This window comes from Brienomyrus brachyistius, chromosome 8 (assembly GCF_023856365.1).
Source record: "Brienomyrus brachyistius isolate T26 chromosome 8, BBRACH_0.4, whole genome shotgun sequence".
Classification (NCBI taxonomy): Eukaryota; Metazoa; Chordata; class Actinopteri; order Osteoglossiformes; family Mormyridae; genus Brienomyrus; species Brienomyrus brachyistius.
The window spans coordinates 6,067,568-6,085,417 of record NC_064540.1 but is presented as its reverse complement, the minus strand read 5'-3'; the positions used below and the strand labels follow the sequence as shown (position 1 = coordinate 6,085,417).

At 42.5% G+C, this 17,850-nt stretch overlaps 2 protein-coding genes across 3 annotated transcripts in view; one reads left to right on the top strand and one right to left on the bottom strand.

The window, feature by feature from the left end:
• nuf2 (UF2 component of NDC80 kinetochore complex) overlaps window positions 1-17,850 on the top strand; it is a 122,866-nt gene that overhangs the window by 10,463 nt on the left and 94,553 nt on the right. The window lies entirely within an intron of this gene.
• Window positions 863-17,850, bottom strand: part of efcc1 (EF-hand and coiled-coil domain containing 1) — an 18,884-nt gene continuing 1,896 nt past the window's right edge. The window contains exons 3-8 of one of the 2 annotated variants that reach the window (XM_049023341.1): window positions 5,174-5,322; window positions 4,599-4,734; window positions 4,290-4,455; window positions 2,309-2,467; window positions 2,010-2,079; window positions 863-1,885 (exon numbers count right to left, since the gene is read on the bottom strand). In XM_049023341.1, coding sequence (XP_048879298.1) covers window positions 1,752-1,885; window positions 2,010-2,079; window positions 2,309-2,467; window positions 4,290-4,455; window positions 4,599-4,734; window positions 5,174-5,322 — 814 coding nt within the window. In that variant the 3' untranslated portion in view covers window positions 863-1,751. The remainder of the gene's footprint in view (window positions 1,886-2,009; window positions 2,080-2,308; window positions 2,468-4,289; window positions 4,456-4,598; window positions 4,735-5,173; window positions 5,323-17,850) is intronic. The other variant, XM_049023342.1, reaches the window with a different exon arrangement.

Below are 17,850 nucleotides of genomic sequence, written 5' to 3'. Positions count from 1 at the left end.
AAATTTTTAATCAAATGGAAAATGTGAAAAGAAATTGTGCAGTGTAACATATTACAGTACTGCATTAAATTTCTATAAATGATTTTGAAGGCATCACCTATAGTGATGGCATTGAGTTGTCTTAACCCCTCTGCAATACTGCTAATACTACAGTATTAGAATTTAGTGATTAATTGTCATTGTTGACACCTCACAGTACACAACAATGAAATGTGTTCTCTGCATTTAACCCTTATGTGACAGTGTGACATAGCAGGGCGCAGCTAATTCAGCGCCTGGGGAGCAGTGCTTGAGGGCGGTACCTTGCTCAAGGTACCTCAGGGATTCGAACCTGTAATCTTTCAATTATAAGTTTTACCTCCCTAACCATGAAGCCACCACTGCCCATTACAGTAATGCGTTAATGTTTTACTGTGTTTTATGTGACGTATGTATGCTAATGTTAGCATTACTTTAGGTTAAATTAGCTTACGGTAGGTTACTTCCAGTCAGGTGTATAAACTCACTTAGCAACAAAATCAAGAAACAGTGCCCTGGTCGGAACCATATGCCACTATTAAGTGAGAGGACTATGCTGGGTAACCGTACGTGTCAGGATATGTTTTCCCTGGGATGGACTGGCATCGCAGCCCAGGTGTCCTACACTGCCGGGGAATACCTCCACAACCCTGGATTACATAAGCGTGTGGATAGATAGTGATTTAATTATGCTTATTGCTTGCATTTGTGTTTAATTAAGCCATTAGTTTAAATCCTCAACATTAAGATAAGGTGATTCTTATTCTTCTAGATGCTAAAACAGTAATTTTTAGTGATGCAAGTTTTCAGGACTGGAAACTCAAATTATCACAGAGAGCCAGCATAATGAATATAATCTCTTTTATTATTTGCTTGGTAACAGCTTATTTAGGTAATCTTTTCATATTATAAAAACTAATAATGATTTACCAAAGTAGTAAGGTCAAACAAAAGACAATAACAGGAAATGTGCATACATAATATCTAATGAGTCATGTCTATGTTTAATATTGTCACAGATACTTTGCATAATGAAACTGTCTGACTAAATGCACTGCACACTTGAACAGGAACATTAGATGAAAACCTCAGATAAGGTTTGTCATGTTGTAAAATGTACATTCCCAGCTGACTTTTCCCAGCAATCCATTGCAACACTCTTTTGTTGTACTTGAAATTTTATCTTCAACATTTGCCATCTGTTTAACCAAGCTGATATCCTGATTTTTACATGGAAATTGTAAGATGAAGTTGGCAGTACATCCGTAGCACAAAAGTACAACTTAGCCTTGACCTTCTGGCCAATAAATATGAACCACATTCACGTTCTACTTATCAACCTGCTAAAATTACACAATGTGTAAATTAAAAAAAAAATGAATATTGCCAGTATCTCAAAAGCCAGCTGGAAAACCGCCGTAAATATAGACAATCAAATCACAGAACCTCTCCTCGCTGTTGCATAACAACAATAAATGGAACCGCGTAGCTTCTTTAAACTATGAAACACACAGCGTACACAAAACCACATTTTTAATGGAACCCAATGACATGGAGATGCAGAGGTAAGAAGTTACTGCATGAGTTCCCTCTCCTGAAACTTCTCTTGTTATCCTTCTATCCGGACTTCAGAAAATCCCCTTCGGTCTCGGCTCAAAGTCCAATTTGCTGCGATATGTTATCTGCATGACTTCCCAGCAGTTGCACTTTGCTGATGGTCTGAGACACGGTTCTCAGCATGTGATCAGTAGGGCGTTGGTCAGGGACTGATGACTGTGTGTTCGCTCCAGGGGTGCATTGGCGAGAAGCTCACATGCAGCAAGCTCATGATAAAGAGCGTTCAGCACCTCAAGTATGTGTGCCTTCCCTGAAAAATACATAGAAGAACATCAGTGATCTTGCCATCGACATCTTGATTTAACTGCAGGTTCTTAGCTTATGATCACAGAGCCGAACATCACATTTTCTTTTCCGAGGTGAGTGATCCTCACCATGTTGTGGGTCACTGCAAGATTCCAACGTGCTTAACAAGATCTTGCCCAGAGATCTTCTCGATACATTCTGGAAAATGTAGAGTGAACAAAGAGTCTATATTAGAAATCAAAGTAGATGTATGTCATAACAGTTTGCAGAACATGGAAAACCACTGCAGAAGTGGTCGCCTTGGCCCATCTGGCCAACAAGACTAAGTCTTCATTGTGCTTAAAGTTAAATCGGTTTGCATTCTTTGAGTGGTCATCGCAGGAGCAGTTATATGAATGGGCCATTCTGCTCATTGTCCTCAACTGACCAAGTCTCGCAGCTTCTGCAAGAGCTGCAGGACGTCCATGAGCTTCTCCTCCACCAAGGACAGACGCACCCGCTCCGTCTCCAGCATCTGCAGCTCCATGTGCAGCAGCTCTGTCTCCTCAGCCTTCTGCTGGAGCTCCAGAAGTAATGAGTCCTTCATCTTGCCAAAAAGAGAACAACATTTAACATTAATGAACTGTTATTACTTAATTTATTTGATGTTACTTTGATTTTAAGTAACAACCCAAATAATTTAATGGTAACTAGCCAAGGTTAGTATGGTAGCTCAGCGGGTAGCATGTTTGCCTTCAGTCTCCTCCAGGACTGGAGGTTTGAATCCCACCTTCAGTGGATGTGTGCACCTTGAAAGCTCTCACAATATTGGATGGGTCTCCCATGTAAATGTACTGTCTAAAAGCGAATTTAAGTGGCATCTATAAATTACCCTGCACATTACAATCCTGTTCAATGTCTGTCCCTGTTCTGTACTGCTACCCCAACCAGAATCAATGCTTGGAAGATCTAAGAATATAAGGAAGTACAGTTTGTCGTATCATCAAGGATTTTCCTGGGAAACTGATATTTTCTCCCCATGAACAAGTCCTTAAATACTCTGCCTATTTATTTGAATCTTATTTTTCACTTTATAAATTCACTTTGTTACCCATAAAGATTGACTTGGCCAAGCAATGACCCAATAGTACAACTGCAGTATATTTTTTGTCATTAACGCAACACAATAACTAATAGTTGTGACCCAATTTGGCAGGTTGGCCCACATCCATCTCAGCCTAGTTATTGTTATTTTCCATCCATTTTCCAAACCGCTTATCCTACTGGGTCGCGGGGGGTCCGGAGCCTATCCCTGAAGCAATGGGCACGAGGCAGGGAACAACCCAGGATGGGGGGCCAGCCCATCGCAGGGCACACTCACACACCATTCACTCACACATGCACACCTACGGGCAATTTAGCAACTCCAATTAGCCTCAGCATGTTTTTGGACTGTGGGGGGAAACCGGAGTACCCGGAGGAAACCCCACGATGACATGGGGAGAACATGCAAACTCCACACACATGTGACCCAGGCGGAGACTCGAACCCGGGTCCCAGAGGTGTGAGGCAACAGCGCTAACCACTGCACCACCATGCCGCCCCGTTATTGTTATTTTTTAAAAGTTTATTTTTTCATCATTGCTTTTTTCCTCCCATTACAAAATAGATCACAAAATACAAACACACACAAGAGAGAAGGGGAGGGAAAAAAGAAACAAACCCCAACCTGTGAACAGACTGGATTGTTAGCTACTACATATTTATCCTGTGATACATCAGTATTCCAGTCCTCACCCTGTCACCAAGAACATGAACAGTCCATTTCTTCTATTTCTCGAGACCTGCCCTGTGGTATATATATTCCACCCAGTATTTCGAACCATTCGTCGTGTGTTGGTGGGACTGGCTTATTCCATCTTTGTAATGACCTTTTTATGGGCTGCTTCAGCCTAGTTATTTTTATTACTGAATAATAATGATTATTATGTACTGTATTATTTTTCTGACTTACGTATAAAATCAACTTAATGACAGACTTAGGGAATGGATCCCGTTCATAACCTGGGGACGGCCTGTATGCATGGTAGAGGGGTATCTCGCTTTGGTTGCTACAGTTAGCAACAGAAACAGACATCAGCCAGAGACCGCAGTGGAGGGCGGAGGCAGGCAGATCACTGTTGGAAGCTAGGAGGAGCAGCTCGCCACACGTTGCGGTTTAACTTTGAAGCCCTTCATAACAACTCACTAGGAGGCTTCCCAGCTTGACGTCCTTTCCCAGTGTCATTTAAGGCGAGAGAACCCCATGGTATGTAATGCAAGGGCTGCAAGGCCATAATTTAATGTACCATTAGCATGGCATGACCATACCTTCTAGAATTTGCAGGTCGCAAACCAACAGTTGTGGCCCAATGGGCATGTAGACCTACCTGGTCCATGTCCATCTCAGCCTTGCGTGCCAGGGTCTCCTTTATCTCCAGCTGTTTGTTAAGCCGAGTGACCTTCTCCAGGAGCTCCACCATGGCGCTCTGGTTCTCCTCGCTCCTGCTGCCCCCAAAATGGGACAGTAGCTTTCTGACAGCCTTGTCGTCACACCTGCGGATCAGAAGCATCAAACACCTAAAATGACAAGCCATGAATTATGCGATGGAGAAAGTCTGAGGGTTATAGTGTCTGGTGGACACACTCCGTTGGTGGAGACAGCAGCTTGGCCATGAAGCATAGTGAACAAGCTATACCTCTCGCCGCAGCAGGACAGCCTGGTTAAGATCCTCTTCACCTCATCCACCTGTGACTGCTGCTTTCCCGTCCACTTCTCCTCCTCTTCGTCAGATGCTGCTTGGCCCTCTACTGAGCGGAAGAGCTGCTCTTCCACTGATGGGCACAAAAGCACAACACAGGTGGGTGAATTAAGCAAGCCGATTGCACAGACCCTGCATTTAGCGCTACAGTCCTGACTATTTTCCCAGCCCCATTATTTCCCCATCTTGAGTTGCCCATAGCGGTTTTGTCACATCGCGCCACCAACGCAACATGCAGGCCAGCTCTGGAGAGGTGTAGATGGGTAGACTTCCCCTGATGTGCCAGCTGCCGACTCGCCACTGCGTTCCACTCCATTTCCTGCAAGCATTATTGAGTGACGCTGGGAGCAGCTCTTCGACCTTGAAAACCCTGTGGTGGCCCAACTGACAGCAGGTTGAATGGCAGCGGAAGGCCAGCCAACCGACTTAAGGGAACCCAAGCTATGCAATTTCTGCACTTCCCGAGCATAAACGTTTAGCGTGGTCGTCATTGAGACCAAGCAGTAACATACTGTTTTCAGGTGCTGCTTCGGACCGGCCGGTAGGGGAGCGCCGGTCCTGTTGCGTGTTCAGGCAGCAGCGCCGACCTGTACCACTGCCACCGCTGAAGTCAGGTCCCCCTGCCCGGCTGATGGGGACCTTCACCTTGGACACCTCGGACCTAGAAAAGAGACACAGGCTCTGAAGGTCTGAGATCGCCATCGAATTGCTGTCTGTGTACAAAGGTAGGTATGAGAACTCCCCCTGCATTCTGAGGAACATATTAATTACTTGATTAACATCTTACATAAAGCAGTGGCTCTCAACCGAGGGGAGGGAGGGGGGGGGGGGGGGGGGGGTTACACCCCAGTGTGGGGCTTCAGTGAGGACCAAGGAAGGGCGCACAATTTATTTGAAAAGTATAGAAAAAAAAAAAAAAAAGTACGACAGTGCTACAGCTAGGCTGGGTGGTAGCCTATCTTGGATTTTTATGATACATTGTTTCACGACGAGATAAGGGCTGCCGCAGTGTATGTTGATATACACTATATGGACAGCAGTTTTGGGACACACTAAAACGCATTCAGACCCATTGCCACAGGTGTATAAAATCAAGCAGCCAGCCATGCAGTCAGGTTGACAAACATTTGTGAAAGAACTTAAGGTCTCAGCGAGTTCAAGCGTGGTGCTGTCATAGGATGCCAATAAGTCAGCAAGAAAGCTCATGAAATTTCTTCTCCGCTAGATATTCCATGGTCAACTAAGTGGTATTATTGCAAATCGAAAGCATATAGGAACAACAGAAACTCAGCCATGAAGTGCCAGGCCATGTAAAGTAACAGAGTGGAGTTGCCGAGTGCTGAGGTGCACAGTGCGCAAAAAAAATCACTAAAGCTCTGTTGACTAAAAAACTACAGTTTCCAAACTTCCTCTGGCATTAACCCCAAACACAAAAACTGTGCTCCAGGAGTATTATGGAATGGGCTTCCATGGCCAAGCATCTGCATGCAAGCCTTACATCACCAAGCACAATGCCATCAGATGGAGTGATATAAAGCACGCCGGCACTGGACTCTGGAAATGTGTTCTGTTGAGTGACGAATCCCAGTTTTCTGTCTGGCAGTTTGATGAACGAGTCTGAGTTTGGCAGATGCCAGGAGAACGTTACCTGCCTGACTGCATTGTGCCAACTGTAAAGTTTGGTGGAGGAGGGATAATGGTATGGGGCTGTTTTGCAGCGGTTGGTCTAGGCCTCAGTGAAGGGAACTCTGAATGCCTCAGCATACCAAAACATTTTGGACAATACTATGCTTCCAACTTTGTGGGAACAGTTTGGGGAAGGAAGGCCCTTTTCCGTTCCAGCTTGACTGTGAACCAGTGCACAAACAGTCCAAAAAGACATGGTTGGGTGAGTTTGGTGTGGAAGAACTTGACTGGCTCTGACCTCAACCCCATCAAACACCTTTGGGATGAACTAGAACTGAGACTGAGCCAGAAAGGGGGGGGGGAACAACTAATTAATTAACGACTTTCAATAGAACCCATTAGTATTCCGTCTGGTTGTAAACAACGCAAGAGCTGGAGGGGAAAGGTGAGGAATCAGACCTTAAAATCAGAGTCTTTTCAGTTAAGTGCATATTTAATGGTTGTTGTGCTTCTGATTTAAGAGCCATTTGGTTTATATCTAGAGAAACGATATCATAACCTGTGTAGGGGGGCCCAAATGTGTTTTCCTCTACACAAGGAGTCTGAGAACCACTGATGTAGGAAAGGCTGATTGGCAAAGGAGTAGGATTTGGGTATCAAGTGTGCATGGTAATGAGTACAGGGGGATTTATTCTCATGAGCTGTATTTAAGATTAATTACTTCAGCAAAATATTCACCCCAACAAAAGGGGTAAAGGAATAACCATGTAAGGTGCTTCAGCTGTTTGGATCAAAGGCACCTACTAGCGGTGTCTGCAAAGATGGATAATTTGTAAGGCAGAAACGCAAGTAAAGCACAATTTCAGAAGCCTTGCAGATAGTGAAATAAAGTGGGAATCTGAGCCTACGAGAAGCAGTATCGAATGATTTCCTGACGTCTTTTGAAGAGAGCCGAGGAGGCCTAATTGGAGCCAGGCTTTGAGCGCAGACTGTCCTAAATATTTTCATCAGTTTATGAGTGAAGCAGGACGGTATGGAGCCTGGCATGTAGAATGAGAAAAAGCCGCCATCCGTTAAGCCAGAGGAAACTGGGGAGGAGGGAAAGACCGGCGGATCCAGGAACGCTCTTGGTGCATTCATTGGTGAGAGGGAGAGGGACTCAAGAGCTGCGGAGCTGAAGGTTCAAAATTTTCCTAGACACCAAAAAACAATGGAAAAACCTGGGCTAAGAAGACGTACTAATTGATCCAACATCCTTGAGTTTTTAAAATCACCTCAGTCATGGCAAACCTATAAGTTCCTGAAATTACAATAGTCTCTACATCTACCTGTTTATTAATTTTGAGACGGTAATAAAATGAAGCTCCACGTATTGGAAGAGAACATGCATTCTTTTGTACAGATCAATTATTTTGCGCAGATTTTCAAACTTCCCCCGTCGCAGTGAGTTCTGGCATTTGTGTTGGAGGAAATCCGATAGTGGGCCTTAGTGACTCACAGAATAAGTGCTTCCAGATGAAGGCGTCTTTCAGGGGAAAAACAGAGGGGGGGGGAGAAAAATGTCTTCAGCAAGATGAGTCCAAAAAAAAAAAAAAAAAAAAAAAAAACCTGATCACTTCAGTTTAAGTCTTTCCATCATGAAAGTTATTTCAGCTCTGGGCGGCATAGAACATGCCATTATAATTAATGCAATTTGTGTGCTGGATATCAACTGTGGAGAAAACGACGGTGGGTCCAATGCATAGTCATTATTTGGGGCCCCAGTAAAGGTGAACTGTCGCAGAGGTACGGCGTGTTTGAGTTATTGAGTGGAAGCTGGAACTTGGGATTGCGGATGGGGAGGGTGGGGGCTGGTGCCGGGCACATGACGACCTACAGCAGCCTGGGAAGTTGCTGGAGACCCACGAGTGAGCGCCCCCCCCATCTGTTGCAAAAGTGGCATTGTGCCAGTCCCACATTGCCATGTCTGGGACCTCCTGTGAAAAGCCCTAAGAGTGTGAGTTGTGCTGGGTCTTCATAGGCCAGAGACCCCCATTTCTATGAGTAAAATATCTGTAATAGATGTGCCAGTCACTGGAGCTGGAGTGCACAACATCTACCTTTTTCCAAAGAAGGCATACAAGCCTTTGGAAAGAGACTGTGAGGGGAAACCCAGGGAAAAGCCTTTAATTCCAAGAGACCCAAATGACTACTCAGTGTATCTATGGACATTATAGATTTTGGAAATAAATAAAATAGACACTGTCAGATCTGGCCTAACATTATCAGAATTTCACATGTGAGCAGCAAAGGGGCTGGTTGTTTATTGAAGGAGCCCAGAAATGCAGGTCTGGTTCATGAGGCTGAAATGCGGAGGCCGGGTCTGCTCTCCAGACAGTGAGACACGCAAGCGGATTGCAAACGGATTGAACAAAAGCTCCTGCCAAAGTTAAAAGTGAAAACCTGAACCGACAAGCTAAAATGCCGTGCACTTCCAGATCTTTTAACGCGAATCTCTTCAGCTTTGCGAGGCTTCAAAAGGCGGCACGTCAACCATACAAAGCAATCTGCAATTAAGGTAAATTACTCAGCTTTTGGTCCAGGGTGAGAATTCCTGTGAATTCTTACATAAGGGTTTACAAATCAACGCTGAACAGAAAATTACTAATACATTATGATACTTCAGCCTCATGCACCAATACTGCATGGTCTAAACACATATTCTTGACCCTTTTGCACCTCTACAATCAGATCTGAAACTGTAGACCTTCGGAATAATGGCAACCGCAGAGGGAATAATCACCAATATGGCCATCTGGTTTGGGTTAGTTGTCCTACCATTATTAATTCTATTTTTCTTTGTTTTAATCTCACGTGCCTTTTCAAACAGAACCCTATATCACACGCGCCCTGCTTTGATTACAGGAAACTGTGCATAAATGAGCCTGTGTCACACTCCCATGAGGAAGGTAGAGTATATGACCTCAAACACAGAAATTATTCATGCGCTTTACCCCTCATGTACTTTAGATTTATACTCCTGGTTTTTATTAAGAGCATCAAAGCAAATGGTATATGTGCAACTTATGCTAGAAACCTGATCAGGACTTTGGAAAATGGTGCCTTAGAATAAGCTCAAAGAATTTATCCTCATATGGGTTCACTGCAAAGAACTGGAGAATCATGAGACTTGGGAGTGTTCAGTAATATCTGCACACCTTAACACACAAAGTGAAGTTTTTAAAAAATTGAGTCTACAGAAAAGCTGGGTGCCGTTTAAAGTGTCAGACTACTAGATGGAAAAAAGTGCAGAAATCCACAACAGGAACAGGTAGGTTAATGCAAACAACATTCTGAAATTAATAATAATTAAAAAAAACAAGCAGACAATGAAATGTTATGCACAGCGGAGGCAAACGTCACTCGGAAGTGAACAATGAATGATCAACGTTAATTATAGCGCTTTAGAGACCACGCTGTTCGTATGCCCTGTGAAATCCCTCAGAACGTAAATCCTGCTTTAAACCAGCTGACTTTAATTCCCGAAAACTACACATTCTGCAGTCTCTGTAAAGCAGAAACAGATGCCAAACAAAGCATTAAGAAATGCAGAAAGGCACCTGCATATTTATGCAGGGAATGCAGGACTCCTCAATCTATAATCTCATATAAATGTTTTTCTAAAATGATGCAGGATATTACTTTGCCCTTGAGATTTCCTTTGTCCTCCATGACACTCCTGATAAATCACATCAGCGGTTTGCACAAAGTTAGCCGAGGACTAGCTGCTCACATCTCCAAAAAGGTATAAAGCCAAGCCTACGTATTTATAACAGGATTTTCTTATCTCCGACATATTTATACAAGGCAGGCTAACGCTTTTAAACCAGGGTGGCCCCAACTGTTTGTGGCTGAAGTGAGGACACCAGGCTGTTTCCTGTGTTTATTGCAGTAAGGCTTCGACGCGAGCCCAACCGAGTGGCTAACGATCACTTAGGAAAGGCTACATCATGTTCTGGACGTTCCACTAGCGGAGGGAACATTTCTTATTAAAGGGGGAAATGTTTACGACTGTCATCGATAAATACACGTTATTCACTCTTGGGTTAAATAAAAAAAAAAAATCTAACCGACGGGAGGATTAACGGAGACACGGGCGTGCCGCTTCCTACTCAGGTTTAATCTTGGCTCGGAACATATGCAGACAGCAATTAATGTGACCAACTGCAGCCTTGCCGTTCTGTTGTTACTAGGAGGTCAGACTCGTAAACATTTTTCAAAGGAAGAATGTGGTTCGCTAGCAGACGTGCCCAGACAAAAAGCAAACATCCAACGAGGGTGCAAAAAAAACAAAAAAACGCTGGAAATTGACACATATAAGTGGGAAATCTGGTAACTTAAGAGCATATGGCCTTGAAGAGTACTTTTCTGAAGCCACTGGGAGATGAATACATTACCATAGTGCTGATGTGTGCACGCTCAGAATATCTATAAGAGGTTGGGGGGGGAGGGGTGTGCTCCCAAACAGCCCATTCAGCTGAGGGATACAAAAACCGAGGAACAGAGGAAAAAAGGCCAAGGAGGAGAAGGCCGAGACCTGCCTTTAACCTAGCATTCACTCTGCTGCCATTGCTCAGTCTGAGCATAACCCGAGCGCATACACTCCCCACGCAACGCTACTCTGTAAAACCCATCATTTCTGCTGCCCAGCGTCAGACTCTCGCTCCTGCCCACCAAAGTGAACCGAGGAGGGTCTGGAAAAACAGCCTCTTCTTGAGGTGACAAGGACAGATACAGCCAGCTGACCGCCTGTCCCCTTTTCCAGATGGCTATTTTTTCACCCTTCTCTATAAGCTTCTTCTTTTTTTTGTCAATGGCTTCCATTGTCTGCAGCCTCATCCCAGACGTTTCCAAAGGGCCGCAGTAACTGATTTAGATACTTTAGCTTCGCTGGGTCAAGAGAAGCACACAAGGATAAAAAAAAAAGAAAAGATATTCCTCCGACCGCCCCCTTTCTTCACGGTAATGATCCCGAACGTTCCTCTCTGTTCCCACCGCCTCCCTCTTTTTAGGAGGCCTCCATGCACTCAACTCATTCACTCTTTCATTCCCTGGTCCAAAGTGTGGTGCAGAACCTACATAAGAACCTCATATGTGACACTGGATTTTGGGAGGCCTGGAGTTTGGAAGACCGTATCTAGTATACATTTTTTTCTACAAAGGAAATTGTACCGCGCTATGAAAACAACCGGAATGCCTGTGGGACGCCAGTATCCAGCAACAACAAGTCGCAGGACTTTCTGGGTCGAAGACAAAAGGTTTGACCATTTCCATCAGCAAACCTTTATTCCCACTGTTACCCTAAAATCCACGAGTGCCATTTACTGACTTTCCCCACACGGCTGATCTATCCCAGATGACCCCTGACCATACCTTAGAAAATCCCATAACTGGTGCAAAGAGGTCTTTAGCAGATTTAACAAGAGATTAAAGAGACTCGATTTAAATCCCACGGCTTGTTCTCTACACAATGTAGATGAACAGCTAGCTTTTCCCACACTCCACAGACATGGAACGCTAAAAAGCCTTCCGACGTCTTAAAACCTCTTTCAAGTCATAATCGGAGCTCTATGCGATTATAATAACATAATTGTAATAATTAATACTATCGTTATAATAATTAATGTATTGTAATAAACATGTTTATTTGTTGTGTTGATGTTAATGACTGCATGCTGAAATGCAAGAGAAGTTTAAGGAAGAAACAATTCAAGGGGGATGGAAAAAGCAGTGGTTTGTGAGGACGATGAAAAAACATATTCCAGGGAAATGGAAGAATCAAAGCAGCTGGTGATAGCTGAAGGCAGCCCCAAGTATTCAACTCGAGGTTTGCGAGGCCCTCATTTCCCGGCTGTGGTACAGCCGGTGTCACTCATTACTGACAGGGGTGTCAGGCGTCTGTTTCTCTCCCTAACAGCTGTGGGCCGGCTGGATTCAGTCCAGAGCCTTTTCACCGATCCACAGGGGTGCTCTCGTCTCCCCTGCCATTTCCAGCACTGACACAGCATGAACTTCACCATCCCAGAGGTTCAGGATATGTCGGTCAACAAAATCAAGACACGTCAAACTCGATATTACCGGTCGATATTTAGATTTTAGTCAATATCCAAAAGTTAGCAGAACCGTGCGGAACGAGACACAACTAGCAGAATAACAAAGACGACTGCACTGAATGATCAGCCACTTTCTACGGTGGAGGATGAGGGATTTTGTGGGGTCCTTCATCAAGTACTACCACACTACAGTCTCCCAGGTCTGTTACTTTGCAAAACATGTCTCACTCCCTGAATTATGTTGCGGTTGCTACACATATCCACAGGATCTTATAAAGTAACGTCACCTGCATCAGTTTCACTACAGATTAGTGGAGTTCAGATATGAGCCAGTTATTGGTATTGTTATCAGCATTGAAAAATTTGGTCAAAAATATACTGGTTATCCATACTGGTCAAAATGGCCAGATCAGTGCACCGTTACATTATCCCCATTATTTAATAGCTTGAACAAAATTTTCCAATGCAATAAACAGTCAGTTTCACCTTTTAACCACAGGTTATTATTCTGACTAAAGCATTCTACATAAGAGCATTACAATACATTCATAAAGAATTACAAACATGGCTATAAATATTTATGAAAAGGTATAACACATTATAGCCATGGTAGTAACGCATTATGAATGCTATTTGAAGGTCATCTATAATGCACTATAGATACCTTTATAATGCAGTACAAAGCATCCTTAATGCTTATGCCAACCATTATACTGGTATCTACAGTACAGAGAGCTTCATAAAGCATTTATGCTATGCATACTACACATGGCTATAATGCGTTATGGTTTTTGATAAACATTTAAAGCCAAGTTTATAATGTCTTAAGAATGTATTATAATGCATACCTTTTGAGTTTGGTCATGCAAAAGCATAGGGCAATACATAACCACCAGTTAATTATTTTGAAATTCTCATTATTTTTACATGTTAAATTACCTAAGTTCTATGTCTGTCGTTCTATACATGTTATATACAGCACATCATTCGATATGCTTCCAATAAATCAAAGCTTATGCACTTGAGATTGCGCTTTTTCTTTAAGTCTTTAACTCCCACCTAAACATCCAGCTGAATCTAAGCAGTGCGCCTGGCTCCCTATAGCCTCGGTGCACCAGCACTCATAGCCTCGCCTACTGCACGCAATCCAGAGAGTCTGCAAGGCAAAGCTGGTTGCACAGTGTTTCTGTAAGTTAAACTTGGTTGGAATGCTGCTTTCTCACCGACTCGATCCGCCCACACCCGCGATATTTTCTGGCAAGCTGAACCGAACCCGCCTGACCCGCGGGTCCAATCACGCATTACTGTCCAGATAATTGCTCATGTGGAGTTTAGGGAGCGTCCAGCTCTAAAATACATAAAAATATATTTATGATTCCCCTTATGTATAATTTCTCTTTGAAATGCCGTTCCTTTTGCAAGCTTTTACCCGTTCTATCGTGTTATTGTAATGCAAAGGTTTTTGACTAAGAATCACAGTCGACTCACAGTCTCTGACTGAGTATTTCAGCTCTAACTTGGACCCTGTAGTGCGAAAAGTTGACGGCCAATGAGTTTCACCATGGGCGGCTCCTTCCAGGTTGGTAGAGTCTTCCCACATTACAGGTAACAGGGCATGCTATCAACCAGATGATGCCAAGTGGAAGAATTTCACTGTTCCTGCTACACAAATGGAAACCACATTTACATTCAACGCATATACCAGGGGAGTTTCTAGCTCTTGAAAAGATCAGCGGCTACGGCAAGTTTACAGTAACTGCGGCTTGACTTATTTTTCCTTTTTCTATGAAGGAAGATTGGCAACGGGCCTAAAATACTAGGGGCTATAGGCTTAAAATACTCAGGGCTATAACCCCGAGTGATCAGACCCAACAACGCCAACGGTATATACTGTCTAACAGCCAGGCCAGCTTCTCTAATTGATTGAAACACATGCCTTCCCACAAAGACATAATGGCAAGCGTGTTCTGCTCCACCAGAACATCTAGCCACAATCACTGCAACCCGGATGACCCTAAAGATACTGTAGGTGGAGAGGTGTAAATGGACCTTTGGCATGACCCAGACCGACAGGCTCTGTCACGGATGACATTAAAACAAAAAGGGACCTAGAGCATTCCCTCAAATTTAACAGTTCTGTAAATTGTTTAAATTCCACCCAAGCCTGGTATATAAGTGTTACCAGACTTTAGCTACTTCCTTCTATGACAGAGCTCTGAGATCTCCGGGGGAAAAAGCAGTTGAATTCTTACTTGTAGGGTACAGGCCTTGACAATTTCTTTAGTTAATAACACTAGAAATAGGGATTTATGATGAAACATCATAAAATAAGGCATTGGTTTTATAATTACTTCTTCGTTGCCTTTATTTGCTGAAACGATATACAAGAGACCACCACAACAACAAAAACTGACTGTAAACCATTCATCCAATCTAAATATTAGACCTATATATATATTGCCATTACAAATTTTGGACTTGCCTATAATGATCGATAATGACCCAAAGTAAAATCAGAACACATTACAGGCTCTACAAAACCAGTGTTCAACAGAATACATTATTCATCATGAAATGAAGTCCTAGGAACTGCAATTATCAAGATGTCCACGGGGTTCCAATAAATCTGCAGCCTATACCATTGTTATTTCAGTAACACAGACATAGATTAAGAGACATGAAAATAACTTTTGAGATCAAACGAAAAGTTACTGTTTGTTCATTGAAAAGTGTATGTAGGCCTATAAGGCAAGTCAGGAGGAACAATCACTTGGGCTGCTATTGGGAGAATGTGTGAAGGAGTGTTGCTAGGATACACCCAGTGAGTGTTTATCTATTATTCATTGAGAAGAGAGAATCCAGGGAAACTACTTGGAGATTGATGGGTACTTTCAGTCCGTTTCAGTCAGTGTTTCCCTGGGTGAATAGAGCTCTTTGCCTGTGTGGCAGAGCTATTGTGGTGTGAATGAATTATTCAGCTCTCGGCACATCAATGGTGACCAGGGGAAACTTTCTGGCACCGCCTGTAAAGTTTGATAATGTGGTGTGTGTGTGTGTGTGTGTGTGGGGGGGGGGGGGGGGGGGGGGGATTAGTGCTGTTTACCCTTGACACAGGTTGGAGTTTGGGTCTACTGCACATGTTACATGATAATAAAGAGTACAGCAAATTACAAAATGTTGACATTAATATACTAGTGTTCATATATATATATATATATATATATATATATATATATATATATATATATATATATATATATATATATATATATATATATATATATATATATATATATATATATATGCAATGTTAGGGGCTGGGATATTTATGATTGAACACTATTACCAAATAATGCCGAATCCAAAATATTACAATAACTTAATTCATTAACGATGCAACATATATATCACATAAACTTAGCCAACATTCCATCCATAAAAATTATGTAAATACTACTTCGTGATTCAGAGACTGATTTGGTAAACATGTCAAGCCACTTGTACACCTGTAACGCATAAACTGTGATTCTCAAGATTCCCGAGTGGCACTTTAATGTCTTATTTTTGGATCGGTAACTCCGAAGCCTAACAGCGAACAGCTGTGAAAGGTCACCTTAACCCTTCAAACCTCTGCTGGTTCTGCGTGCTGTAAATAAAGCACAACGCTCCTGTAATCACAAGCCCAGAGAGGCAGATTTACAAGGTCAGATCCAAGCTGGCAAGAAAGGATTCTCTCTGGCTTAACCTGTCCAGCAAGAATTTATACACGTCTCAATTTTTGATAATAAGAATCCTAGAAATGTTCTGAGAACGAAATCTGCAACAATTTCTCTTTCCGAGACCCAGTTATGGAAAGGCAGTTTAGAAAGATAAATTGGTGAATATTTTGAAAAAAATATAGATTTTTTAAAAGCCTGTATATCAATGTCCAAACTTCTCCAAACTGGGTAGAGCACATAACCATTATAAGAGCACAATTCTTCAGAAATATTGTTCTCTTATGTGTCGGAAGTGTCTGTGCTCTGCCTTTCCTTGCTTGGCTGTAAAATAACCCAGCTAATACACACAAAAACTCATTTTAAGTTCACATATTTGAACCAGCTGATGCACATGCAGAGACGCAGTGAAACTTTTACACGAAATGCAGGACGCTTCTTGGCTAAATATAGCATAAGACAACAAACATTTTACATGTTGAATTGTAAACAATGCGTTAGTCTAAATGCGAGATCTGCAAGTCGACTGCCAAGTAGAACGAAACAAAAATGAAGGCCTATCAGATCGGACAGGCTCAGTGTACATGCTGCGGAGTAGAAAAAATGACGACAAAACTAAATGTTACAATGATCTTAATTTAGTTAAATTGCTTTAGTATACTTATAGAACCAGAATTTCTAACACGTTAAAAGTATCTGTAAATTCTCTAGACTTCTGGACAACAGTCATGTAATATTAACTGAAAACAGGAATCGCAATCCTCAAAACGCAGGAAAATTTTAAGGGGAAAAAAAAATTTTGCCAACTGAAAAGCAGAGCAGAGTGTCGGCTTGTTTGAAAACCATGGGACCAGTTCAGCTCCACGCACATTTGCTTCACAGCCAACCAAAACTTTTCGAGCATTTCAATGTGAAAGGCAATCTCAGCTTGACTGCTGTCAGTGGCTGCAGAGTAAGTTACACTTCACTTAGTGCGGATTAGCGGGCAGCACTGTGGCTTCATACCCACAGGGTCAGGGGTCTGATTCTCAGCCTAGCTGTTTGCTAACGTGTGTGGCCTGTTTTTACCGGCACTGAGTTTCCTCTCGCCGTACGACGATGTTTAGTTCAGGTCAATTTGTGTTTCCAAACTGCCTTCATATAGATGGATACTCTGCTGATGACAAATAACAGATTTTTTTTTTTAAATCTTTCGGAACTATTCTTGTTCAATTTTAAGTGCTAGAACTGTGATAACAAGCTAAAATATTTGTTTTTGTTACAAAAATCCACATTGTGTTTGCACGTGCACGAGTGAAGGAGAGAGATGAATAACAAACTATCCCATCTGGCACACACCATCTTCCGTCGGAGTAAAGTTAACCCTTTCCTAATTTCTTACCCATGTCCTTGGGAAAAGGAAAGGAGGAAAAAAAACAGTCATATATGCCTGAGATGTGAAGACCACCAACATCTAACCACTGGAGTGTTTGTCATATGCGGATTACCTTACAGCTACAAAAATAAGATAATTTAAATCCTTTAGAGAAAACATGACTCTTCCTTATATAAAGTACATAAAGTATAATTTACTATGGATGCACCATCCTACACGAAATTTGTCAACCATGCAAAAAAGGTTTCAGGTTTTCCCAACATATCCTATACAGCCAAAATTTGTAAATATCGCCCACCAATTCACTTTAAAAGCTCATAAAATGTCATGAAATAGAACCCGTTCTCACCCAAAACGAAGCTCAGAACAGCCAAAATGTC